This window comes from Polypterus senegalus, chromosome 18 (assembly GCF_016835505.1).
Source record: "Polypterus senegalus isolate Bchr_013 chromosome 18, ASM1683550v1, whole genome shotgun sequence".
NCBI classification, from domain to species: Eukaryota; Metazoa; Chordata; class Cladistia; order Polypteriformes; family Polypteridae; genus Polypterus; species Polypterus senegalus.
In genome coordinates this window covers 2198731-2211355 of record NC_053171.1, presented here as the reverse complement: position 1 = coordinate 2211355, position 12625 = coordinate 2198731, and the positions used below count along the sequence as shown (strand labels likewise).

Below are 12625 nucleotides of genomic sequence, written 5' to 3'. Positions count from 1 at the left end.
TCATGATATCAAAAGTCTCAGCGCTCTTTGGAGGTCATTCATATATATATATATAGCAAAATAGCCGCACCTAGCAGCGGAGAAGTAGTGTGTTAAAGAAGTAATGAAAAGAAAAGGAAACATTTTAATAATAACGTAACATGATTGACATTGTCATGAGTGTTGCTGTCATATATATGCCTGCCTAAATAAGTCACCCTCGCTTTGCTCTTACTTTTTACCGCTCATTTAATCATGGCTAGTGGCGGAAAAATTATAAAATGGAAGGAGGATGGCTTTACCAAAACAATTATTGATGGCGAATCGATTATTCATAAAGCTTGAATTGGTGATCTGTTTTTCTGTGTTAACCTCATATTTTTCATACTTCTTCTCAAACTAAGGTGGTGCGAGGGTAAAATGAATCGGATGCGCTGATCAATGTAATCGTGTACCAGGAAATCATGCATTGACAAAAGCTCCCTTTGCTTGTAATGCAAAGTGTGATTAAATGCATTATTTTTAACGTTATGGAGCACATGCATCAAGCTTCTCAGCTGTGCTTGTGCTAAGAAAAGGAAAGATTTTAAAAATAACGTAACACGATTGTCAATGTGACCTTTTGTAAGTAGTGCCTGGAGGATTCAGTGTGGAGAAACTCTAGAGACAGAGTGTGTATTAACTTGTGGATTTTTCTGTGAGTATTTGGTGGCAGTCTGACGAAGTTGCTTCGGAAGACGGCGTTAGCCGAGCTCAGCTCAGAGCGAAATGAGGTAAATGGGAGGGGAGATGATGACGTGACTCCCCCACCCGCCTTAACTGTCAATCCCCCACAAACACAGTCTCTCGGAATTTGCATAAGCACACCCCTTCACCTACAATTTTAACTTAGTTACAAAGTGATCAAAACTCTCGTTTATATCCTGCCCTCTCATTAAACTTGTATCCCGCATTACCTGTGGGCATGTGAAACGCCAGCGGTAGCCTGTCTATGAACTTAATTTAAAGTTTAGGTTTACACCTTGCTTTCTTTCCGAAGTAGCAGCACTCATGAATATGGTAGTATATATCACTCGCTCGCTTCTTATTGTTTCGCTGCCTTCTCAATTATATAATGCATGTTTTCTTAAGCGCTTTTTGGAGGTCTTCCTGGTTTTCTACGCACTGCGTTGACAGTCAGTTCTCGTGATTACGTGGGAGGCGTGATGATGTCACACGAAACTCCGCCCCCCCCGTCTTTCCAGCTCAACTCCATTACAGTTAATGGAGAAAAATACCTTCCAGTTATGACCATTAGGCGTAGAATTTCGAAATGAAACCTGCCCAACTTTTGTAAGTAAGCTGTAAGGAATGAGCCTGCCAAATTTCAGCCTTCTACCTACACGGGAAGTTGGAGAATTAGTGATGAGTGAGTGAGTGAGTCAGTCAGTGAGTCAGTGAGGGCTTTGCCTTTTATTAGTATAGATTTTGACTTTGAGAAAGCTTTTGATAAGGTGCCACATGAAAGATTGGGCATCATACTAAAGGAAGTGGCACTTCAGGTTATTGTGTCTAGATGGGTATAGAATTGGGTTAGACACAGGAAACAGAGGATGATGGTGCGAGGAACTCATTCGCAATTGCTGATGTTAAGTGTGATGTCCAGCAGGGGTCAGTGCTGGGGTCTGCTGCTATTTTTAATAAATATTCACTTTTACCCCCACTTTTTTTTTTCTCTTGTTGAGATAGCAATAATACAGGGTGGGGTTTGTCTATGGGTGCCCTAACATTTCATACTGTCTCTGCCTGTTTATTACAATAGATATCTATATACATATATTGTTATGGAATACCATATATTACAAATAGTGTATATACACATAAATATTGAGTAATATGCTATTTTCGTGATTCATTTTATCATTTGAAAATCTGTGCAGCAGTCAGTGTTTTAGTAGGAAGTCCACTAATTTAAATTTAATGAATATCATGAATCTCTGAATATCATGTCATAAAAACAGAAGAGAGTAAATGACCATTTTAGCACTGCAAGCAAAAAATATACATTGTAAATGAAAACAGTGCAATGGTCGCTGTGGTTTCCATGGTGACAGCAGTCGTCATTTCCTGAAGAGCCCAAAACTGCAAAGAGAAGTGCATAAATGAAAATATTTATCTGTCACAACTTAGAAGAATGCAGGCCTTTGGACTTCACCTGTTTCTTTGTAAGTGCTTTTATTTCTTTTTAATGTTTTCATAGTAAAATGTAAATGAAATTTGATGATGTTGCCTTAGCCTGGTGATGGCCATGAGACTACATTGGGGATACGGATTTCAGCATTTCAAATCAGCCCCACTCGTCCCCTGCTACTGGTGGCTGAACTACTGGAGTGCTGCTGTTTGATTCTGAATTTTTAATGCAGAGTGTTTTAAATGTGTTATGTTTAAGGCTGTTACGTGTAGTGGCTTTAGCTGTATTAATATGTTGTTGATTCCTCGCAGTTAGGAGACCCGGGTTCGCTTCCCAGGTCCACCCTGCGTGGAGTTTGCATGTTCTCCCCGTGTCTGCATGGGTTTCCTCCCACAGTCCAAAGAAATGAAGGTTAGGTGCATTGGCGATCCTGAATTGTCCCTAGTGTGTGCTTGGTGTGTGTGTGTGCCCTGCGGTGGGCTGGCGCCTCGCCTGGGGTTTGCTTCCTGCCTTGCGCCCTATGTTGGCTGGGATTGGCTCCAGCAGACCCCCATGACCCTGTAGTTAGGATATAGCGGGTTGGATAATGGATGGATGGATGGGTGGATGGATTCAATTACTTGGGTTGAGTGAGTTCTCCTAAATCTTAAGCTCGGCTCGTCTTTATTGCTCTGTAGAATATTTTAAAATAAGCTTTGTGTTAAGTTGGCATCAGTGAAGGTTTAAGAGTCTTCTTTGTGGCTAAGAACGTTGTGTAAGTGTAGAGAAGAATAAAGAGGTTGCTGATGCATTTAGCTACATGCTGCAGTTTATGAATTTCCTTTAAAAAATTTTTGTCATACTTTCACACATTAATTACAATAATGTGAGCAGGTAAGTACGTTCTATTTAATTTGGATGGTTTCACATATCAGAACATAACCAACAATTAATCAGCCTTAGTTTGTATGCCACCATTCAATGTCACAACAAGTCACTTTACATGCTGGTTAAGGAAATATTTGAAAATTAACATTAAGTGCCTGAGCTTTGGAATACATGTATCATTTATAAAGTGAAGTGTACAAAAGTAAAGAACAAAAGAACAACAGAGTGAAGGCAATGGACAGCCTGAAATGGCAGTTTGGTAGCATTAGGGTGAGAGAAATTGATAAAGAGGAATAACATGAGAAAACAGTTATAATCAATTTGATTCCAATGTAAGAAAGAAGAGTTAAGTTTTCAAGAAAGGTTTCAGCGAGTCCACTGATGGAGGTTTCACAGGAAGCTCCAGAGAGAAGGAGCCACAAGCTGTTGTTTTAAGATAGAACAGGAAATTGACTCAAAGCTTTATTTAGTGTTTAAAATCCTAATCTCTTGCACTAAAGACACAAAATCAGTGTTCTAATAATATTATACACTGCAGAATCTTGGGCAATATTGGGTAAACAAAGATCTAAAATAACAGCAGCTGAATATGAAGTACTGAAGGCGAGGGATACGTAAAACAAAAAACGACAGGATAGGAAAAAGAAGAATCTGTGAAGAACTGGAAATGCATCGACTTCTGCAAACCATAAAAATAAAACATCTACAGTGTTATGGATATGAGGGCGGATGGGGGGCCAGCTCTGAGGCTAAGGATCTGTGCTGGTCTCTGAAAGGTTGTCAGTTCAAATTCCATTACTGCCAGACGGGAGCCTAGTCCATCGCACCCTTGAGCAAGGCCCTTCACCTCAAAATTACACCAGGGGTGCTGGACACAGCACTCGTCAGGTCAGGTCAGATTTGGAAGCATGAACTGGTACGCGCACTGCCGCACCCACCACACGACGAAACAGCTCAGGATCCTGGTTGGCAACCCCCAGGTAGACATGCGGTCCAGTCCAGTCCAGTCCCACCCTCCAGAAATGACCATATATTTGCCACAGACAGGTGTTACAGGGGTGTCCCCTCAGGGAATTGTGCCACATAGTTATAGTGTCGTAACTGACGCTTCCTCACAATGCTGGTAATGTGCCTCATTCGGGACTCTTTGAGCAACACAAAATCACACCAGCAGCACCCACGGATTCTCCAAAGAGACACAAGGAGTCCAGTCTTCATCTTGGGTCACTGGATAGCTTCACACCAATGAATGATTACATCTCGCATGAAGAAGGGGCCTGAGTTGCCTCGAAAGTTTGCATATTGTAATCTTTTTAGTTAGCCAATAAAAGGTGTCATTTTGCTTGAATTCTCACTGTTTTCTGAGAGATTCTATAAGAAGCAGTTTCATTTTACTTGTAGGTGTAGGAAGTTAGTGGGCACTCATATACCTAGTTTGTGGAGATAACCACAAGAGGAGAGATCTTCATGTTGAGCTGGCTATCGGCCACATAAGAGTGAGTGAGGTACCTTGGGATTCTAAATTAAGCCGTAGAGAGTCAGCAAGCAGACTGAACAAGAAATGTAGTGTGCTGAGGGTCGCCACAGGAAGAGGCTGCAGAGAGCTCAAGTCACCACCAAATATAGCAGGCTGCATTGGTTTAGTAAAGTAGAAGCACATCAAAGAGTATCCTGAGATATTTAGTATAGTGCTGTGGTTAATGGTGTCATAGTCAGTGGTGAGGTTAAGAAGAAAAAGTGCAGAGAGACACAGCACAGACATTAAGTAGAACAACATTCAAATGATATTTGAGGGTGAAAATCTCATTTCACCAAAAACATGATGGCTTCTTTGGAAATAGCCTAGTCTTGACTGAAGCTGCCAGATCTAAAATAAGAGTCCTGAGGGATTTCGGTACAGATGTACAGCTCCCTCAGTAGATTGTAAGGAGGGGGAACCAGGAAGAGACAAGGCTGTGAGGCTGTTTAATTGGGAAGGATTGCAAGGTGTAGAAATGTAATCCTTGTTCTGTCACGTCATCTTCTTTTTATCCCATAGTTTTTCAAATCTGACTACCAGGCTGAGGTAGCATTTCTGTATTTCCACATGTTCTGTGCCTCATACTACATTTTGTTAACACAATTTGTTGTCACTGAAGGATTTGCTGTGCTGTCCTATTTGCCAGAAAACTAAAACTATACATCCTCTCACCCTGCCAAGTCAGTATTCTTCAAAATAACGATAATGGTTTAGCACAGCCCATTTTAAAATGTTAAGTTAAGTGGTTCCTTGTAGGGGACAAGGTAGAACCTTCCATTACCTGTCTATTGTTCTCTTCAGGTATGTAAAGCCAAGTAGTTTTTATCAGAATGAAGAAGATAATGAGGTGATCTGACCATTAAACATAAAACGTAAGCACCCAATTGTGCCCAAAGAATTTACATATTAATAAACGCTAAATAAAGCTTTGAGTCAATTTCCAGCTATATCTTAAAACAAATATCCTTTTCCAACTGCGACAACTTAGAAACATTGACCATAAATGGTGAAGTTCAAAATCAGTGCCAAAAATCTTGCTGTTATTTCCTTTCTTGTAACAATATAAATAAACGTTAGTTTTCTCACCTTAATAAAAGTAACAAAGCAGTGTTTCAGTGTTCCCACAGATGAGCTAAAATAAACCCCGCTCTCTGTTGAGCTGTCTAAAGGCTGGTTTATGCTTTTTTTAAATTGTGCTTTGGGTCGATGCTTTCAGCCTTCTCAAGATACTTTGGTGTGGAGCACTTGAACCCTCCCAGACTGTCGATCCAGAAATATTCACAGCTCTTCTCTGCATGAAGGGAGAAAAGCAATATTTAAAAAATCTGTACTGGATTACTGGACTGGCTGCTTAGACTAAAATGACACACGTCCTCTTAGAAACTCTGAATCTTAAAATTCCAAGGAAGAGGAAGCATACAGGTAATGTGATATCAGCAGGACCAAATCACATCCCTGTATACCTCATAAAGACCATATTGGCTCCCACCAGGAAGACAGTGACCACATGTAGCCATTTGTAGAAACACAGGAAGAGTGAGTGTTCAAAAAAAGATGGAGTATAAGGAGGATTTAACTGATTTTGACAACCCCTTCCATGCTCTTGTGTCCTCCCTGACCACAGTCATCACTTTGCTGTGTATTTCTGAGTGTGTCACAAAGTGAAATAATGGAGCATCACATGAGTCCAATTTGTAGTGTCTTTTTCATATGAATCCGTAGTTTGCACGATACATTTGATATAACATAAACCATAAAAACAATATGACTATTGAACATGTGGAGTGGCGAACGAGAACGACAAGGCTACAAATGTACTTCAGTAATACCTTGATTACTTTGAGAGGCTGATGAATAAGGAGAAAGTGAGAAAAGAGAAAGAGATAATGCTGGTTTTAAAATTGCATTCACTGGGTTGTGTGGTTCCTTGCAGAACTATTGCTTGACAAAGCACCATTGTAGACTGGGAAGGGTGTTTTGCACATGAAGTTGGTTCTTTTTGATTTGAAAAACTTCAAAATACGTAGAAAAAAAATGAAATCTTTAATGTATGGTGGGCTACCTAGCAGGACACTAACAGATGAAGAAAACCAGGACATGGCCTGTGTTACATATGCATGTAGCGAGAGTCCTTTTAAAATCAGGACACATTGGGATTTCATTGGGATTAGTTATTCACTGTATGGAGTCTGTTCCAATTCTAAGTAAAGAAAGGTTCTTTTTGGAACCCTCATGTGGATGGGTCTTGCGGGAACCAAAAATGGTTCTCCTATGGCATCACCATGAAGATCCATTCTGGCACCTTTATTTTTAAGATTGTACTTCATTTTTTTCTGTGCTATTTTATTTAATTAGTATTTCTGGACATGTTTGTTCTTTTATTTTCTGATTATTTTTTTTAAGGCAGCTACCTTTTCTGTTGGTTATCATTGGGTTGTCTCATGAGGTCACCAAACTGGACTTCCACCATATTATCATTTCTGGGTTATTTCCTTTTCACCTCACAATAATCCTCAGACATCCCGTGTCTCATAACAGTCACCTAATGCGTCCAAATGGTCTGCACTGTCACCTGTGGCCACATAACATTCTCCCTAAGAGCTAGTTTAGGTTAGGTAGGCACTCAAGTCTTTCCACATGATGTATTTGCATCCATTAGGCCTTTTTCTGATTAGCAGTATTCAAGTGGTTGGTCTGTTCAGGGTTTTTTTCATTATGCATTGTGACATATATTTTATGTATGCCAGGTCCAACTGTACATTTGTTTTCCTAAAACACAGTTCTTAAATCGATTGTCTATGTCGTAAACCAAACATTTCCATTTTCTTTATTATGGGGCAATTCCTCTCAGCTTCCAACTCAGAACAGAATTCTTTAGAGAATGCTAAAAAATGCAAGTATGTATCACCAAAGCATTCTTAAAGTTGAATAAATACAGAAACAATACTAAATAATATAAGATTCATGGTTAGTGATTTGTGAATGGATGCCTGGCATGATTGCTGTCTTTGTTTAGAATGTCACTGCAATACTGTACACTGAAATAATAAAATCATAAAGTGTATTATACTACATAAGTTCATTAAATAAGTGACACGAGCCATCCATCCACCTCCAGTAAGATGTTGAAGCAGCTCGTGTGGCACATAAGGTTTATGAGGTGGAAAGTGCCGGGTGTGGGCGGATTGTCAGTTTTGTGGTGAGTGTTAGTGAACCACAGAAGATGAAACAGCGTGGTCTGCAAGTTCAATTTCCTTCTGTTCAGGGTTTATTCAGACAGCTGTAGTCTCTTTTGCAATAACATTTGGTATTTCACAAGGAACAGAAACACATATCTTAAGCACACGGTACAGCCTTGTAGAGAAGACATAAATGAATACAGCACCTGTGATACGCGTGATTCTCTGGTGCACAGCAAACATGTGTGAAGCCTCAACGTTATCCATGCATCACCCTTTGATGTCTGTTTTAGAAACGTTTTAAAGCTGATTCTGGTGTTTGCAGTGAGCTTTTAGGACAGATTTTTCAAGTTAGCATAAATGATCATTCACATAACTAAAATTTGAATTCAGTAGTCTGTTGTTGGGGTCTTCTTCTTCTTTTGGCTGCTCCCATTTGTAGATGTTAGTGTACATATGAAAAAAGGCGTAAAATATTTATTTTTGTCAGCTGACTTGAGATGCAAATCCATCTAAAAGCACATCCTTGAATTGTGAGAAGAAACCCATTTGAACTCAGAGAGAACATTCAAACTCGAGTCTAAAGCCAGCAAGGCCAGGAACTGAAGCTTCGTCCAAGTCGTGAGTCACAGCAAATTAATTTATAAGCATAATGTTGAAATTAACTGTTTGAAAGTAGCACATAACTAAGAAATATTATAAACATAAAGACACATTTTTAAGTAAAATTTGCTAGAATTGATATGGTGTTAACCATTTTACAAACTAAATTATGAATATACAATGGGAGGTCTGAAAATCGAAAGTATACCTTATGAGAAGGATCAAGGAGTCGTAGTGGACTCAGTGCTATCAACTGTCAGACAGTGTTAAGAAGGCTAACAGAATGTCAGTGGTGTGGAGTACAAGTCCAGGGAGGTCATACTGAAGCTTTATAACACACTGGTGAGGCCTCATCTGGAGTCCTGGGTGCAGTTTTGGTCTCCAGGCTACAAAAAGGACATAACAGCACAAGAAAAGGTCCAGAGAAGAGCGACTTGGCTGATTCAGGGCTACAGGGGATGAGTTATGAGGAAAGATTAAAAGAGCTGAGCCTTTACAGTTCAAGCAGAAGGAGATTTGATTGAAGTGTTTACAATTATGAAAGGAATTAGTCCAGTGGGTCGAGACAGAGACTTTAAAATGAGTTCATTAAGAACATGGGGACGCAGTTGGAAACTTGAAGGGTAACTTTCACACATACATTAGGAAGTTTCTCTTCACAATGAGCAACACAGACACTTGGAATAAGTAACCAAGTGGTGGACTGTAGGACTTTAGGGATCTTCAGAACTTGACTTGATGTTATTTTGGAGGAATTAAGTGGATAGGCCTGTCGAGCTTCATTGGGCTGATTGGCCTCTCCTCGTCCATATTGTTCTAATGTTCTAATTATGTACACTTAACGAAATGCTTGAATATTTTTGACTCATCTTCTATTGTGTCAGATGAACAGATAATCAATCAGGTGTTTATGATTTGTGCTTTTGTTTGTTCTTTGGTCTGATTTTCTGAACTTCATGTTATAGCTTTGACTTAATGATTGCATAATATATGTTAATTTCTTCAGTTGGGGCTAGAAATGCATTTATATTTGAATCAAAAAGCTAAGACAGAGAAACCCCAATTACAATTTCAAACTTTGTATTATAATATCCAAAAGATTGCTGCTAGGGGGGCATAGAGCTGTGGACAAGAAGACGTCTTAATTTTTAAGACAACACAGCATGACGACTGGCATGGATATGACAGCACAGCGTGGCCCCCTTACGTCTCCTTCTATTACCTTCAGTGACTTTTCAGCACTTTATGATTCATCTTTCTGTCTTTATTTTTTTCACACTAACATGACAGGGTAACAATTCCTGAATTAGTGCTGAGTGGTGATAAATATAAAAATAAACTTAAATGTCTGAAACAAAAGGAATTATCCAAGCTGTTAAGAAATCCAGTCAAACTTAAAACATTACATTTAAAAAGATTTAACCAAAATTGTGCAAAGTGCAAGTTATTAAAAAGATTGAAGTGAAAAACTTTGGAATGTCTTGGGGTGGAGACATTTTTATTATCGGAATCTTGCAAAACATTACAAGCTAATAACAGAAACATCAGTTTCCTGCTCCATTAAGCTGTTAAAATGACATCACAGTGACAACCGCCTCTGTCACACGATACACCACTTTGAAAAAAGAAAGCTGTAGAAAATAAAAAAGACGCACAAAGCACATCACGTGAAGCGCTCATGCAGCCTCACCTCGATGTCACCGAACAGACTCAAAAACAAAGTGTGTGTGTATAGAAAACAATTGGAATATAATATTCAGCATATGAATGAAGGAATTTAAAGTGTATTTAAATTAATCAGATGAAATTCTAAAAAATATATATGATATGAATTTTATGGTAAGGAAGATTTATACACAACAGGCCGACATTACCATTTTAATAAGGTTACCACACACCATTTAAAAAAGGAAAGTTTCATTCCTCTTCAGACTTTTTATGCTTACACTTGTTTTTGCTCCTTAATCTCATGCTCTGGTGTAACATTTTCACAACTTTTATTTCTTCTGTTTATATATATATTTAGGTTGAAAACAAATGTGTTTTCATTCTCAGGCCTCAACTTTCCATTAATAAGTCTTTAGTTATTTTTATACTTTTGGGGACAAGAGATGAAGATCCCCGCTACAGTCCACAATACATGCACACATCCATCCATCTATCCATCCGTCCATTTTAATGTTACATTGTGGACTTGTTGTAAAACCTGCTGACAACAATAACAACAATATTTATTTCTGTAGCACATTTTCATACAAATGATGTAGCCCAGAGTGCTTTACAGGATGAAGACAAAATATATAAGAAAATAAAATCAGGCAATACTAATTAATATAGAATAAAAGTAAGATCTGATGGCCAGTGGGGACAGAAAAAACAAAAAAACACCAGAAAGAAACACCTGGAGAAAAAAAAGAAAATCTGCTGGGGGTTCCGAGGCCACGAGACCACCCAGCCCCCTCTAGGCATTCTACCTAACATCAATGACCTCACAATCAGTCCTCATTGTATTCAGGGTTCACATGGAAGAACTTGTGGACCTCTGGCCTTTAATCCATCAATGTAAGGACATCACGGTGCCCTGATCAGGTGGTGGTGGTGCAGATCACCACCACAGAAAAACGGAAGAAGAACAGCAGAGAAAGTAGGGGTTAGTACGGATTTCTGAGCCACTATGAATGATAATGATAATTAATTGAATATACAGAGCGTGAGGATTAAATTAAAATGAGGTTATGAGAAAGCCATGTTAAAGTAATGTGTTTTTAGCAGTGCTCCACCGTATCAGCCTGCCAAATTCCTATTGGCAGGCTATTCCAGATTTTAGGTTCATAACAGCAGAAGGCCGCCTCACCACTTCTTTTAAGTTTTGCTCTTGGAATAATAAGAAGGCACTCATTTGAAGATCTAAGGTTATGATCTGGAGTGTAAGGTGAAAGACATTCTGAAATATAAGATGGAGCGAGATTATTTAAAGCTTTGTAAACGATAAGCAGGATTTTAAAGTCAATTCTAAATGACACGGGTAACCAGTGTAGTGATGCTAAGACTGGGGTGATGTGCTCAGATTTTCTTTTCCTAGTAAAGATTCTGGCAGCTCCATTCTGCACTTGTTGCCATCAATTGATGTCTTTTTTGGGTGGTCCTGCGAGGAGTGCGTTACAGTAATCTAGTCGACTGAAAACAAAAGCGTGAACTAATTTTTTAGCATCTTGCAGTGTTATAAGAGGTCTAACGTTTGCTATATTTCTTAAGTGAAAAAATGCTGTCCTAGTGATCTGATTAATATGCAATTTAAAATTCAGGTCAGTGCTAATAGTTACTCCTAATTTCTTTACCTCCATCTTGACTTTTAATCCTAATGCATCAAGTTTATTTCTAATAGCCTCATTATATCCATTAATGCCAATCATTAAGATTTTTGTTTTCTCAGGCTGTGTGCTCCGTGGTTACTCTCTCAGGTGGGTGTTAGCATATCATAAGCTCTTGGACCAATACTATGAGTTTCCTGCATTTGACTTATACGACCGACATTATAAAATACCAGAAATGAAGTTGATAAAATCAAGTCCCGACTTATCCGGAGAACTTATCCGCGAGTATATATGGTACTTTACATAAGATTTATGCCTTACATTTAGAATTAGATTATTAGTATACAAGCTGCCGCCGCCTGAGAGTAGCAGTAATACAAGGCCGGATTAAGACCCCCGCTGTGAACTGAAATGTTTTACCTGTGTGTGTTGTATTGTATCGTGTCTGTGTTTTGTGTGCAGTTCGTCACGGCCGGGGGGCTTCATCTCAGATTCAGGTGGAGAAGTCTTTCACAGTTCATGATTGGGAGTTGCGAGGTGGTGATTGATTGCATTGCCTTCATGGGCTGGATCTAGAAGGCCTGGCCAAAAAAAAAAAAAAAGCTGTTCCAGTTGACAGCCAATGAAGGATTGGAGTGCCAAAATTCAAACTGGTGAGAAGGAAGTCATTGAGAAGAGGAACAGTCACTTTGTGTTGCAAGGGAAATAGGATGGACACTATTGATGCAGAGGAAAAAAAAGTATAAACGTTTCGCCTCAACCCTTGGACAAGGTTAGTGAGATATCTACCTGCGCACCCTTTTTCTTTCTTTCTCAAGTCTGTCCCTAGGCTTTGGATTGCTGATTTCAGAGGGTGAGATCTGCGACCTTTTTTTACTTTTAGGATTGTGCCGTCATCCATCTTCCCTCGATCTGTCCCAATATGATTACCATATAAAGGAAACTTTGAAGTGCTTGCAGCTTTTGCAAGTCGCTGGGTGAACCACAGAACTGA

The 12625-nt window shown here is 39.1% G+C and overlaps 1 protein-coding gene across 2 annotated transcripts in view; it reads left to right on the top strand.

Moving 5' to 3' along the window:
- The first annotated feature begins 2101 nt into the window (after window positions 1–2101).
- LOC120518908 (low affinity immunoglobulin gamma Fc region receptor II-like) overlaps window positions 2102–12625 on the top strand; it is a 36878-nt gene continuing 26354 nt past the window's right edge. The window contains exon 1 of one of the 2 annotated variants that reach the window (XM_039741925.1): window positions 2102–2183. In XM_039741925.1, the coding sequence (XP_039597859.1) occupies window positions 2153–2183 (31 nt within the window). In that variant the 5' untranslated portion in view covers window positions 2102–2152. Of the gene's footprint in view, window positions 2184–12120; window positions 12404–12625 lie in introns of those variants that run through there. The other variant, XM_039741924.1, reaches the window with a different exon arrangement.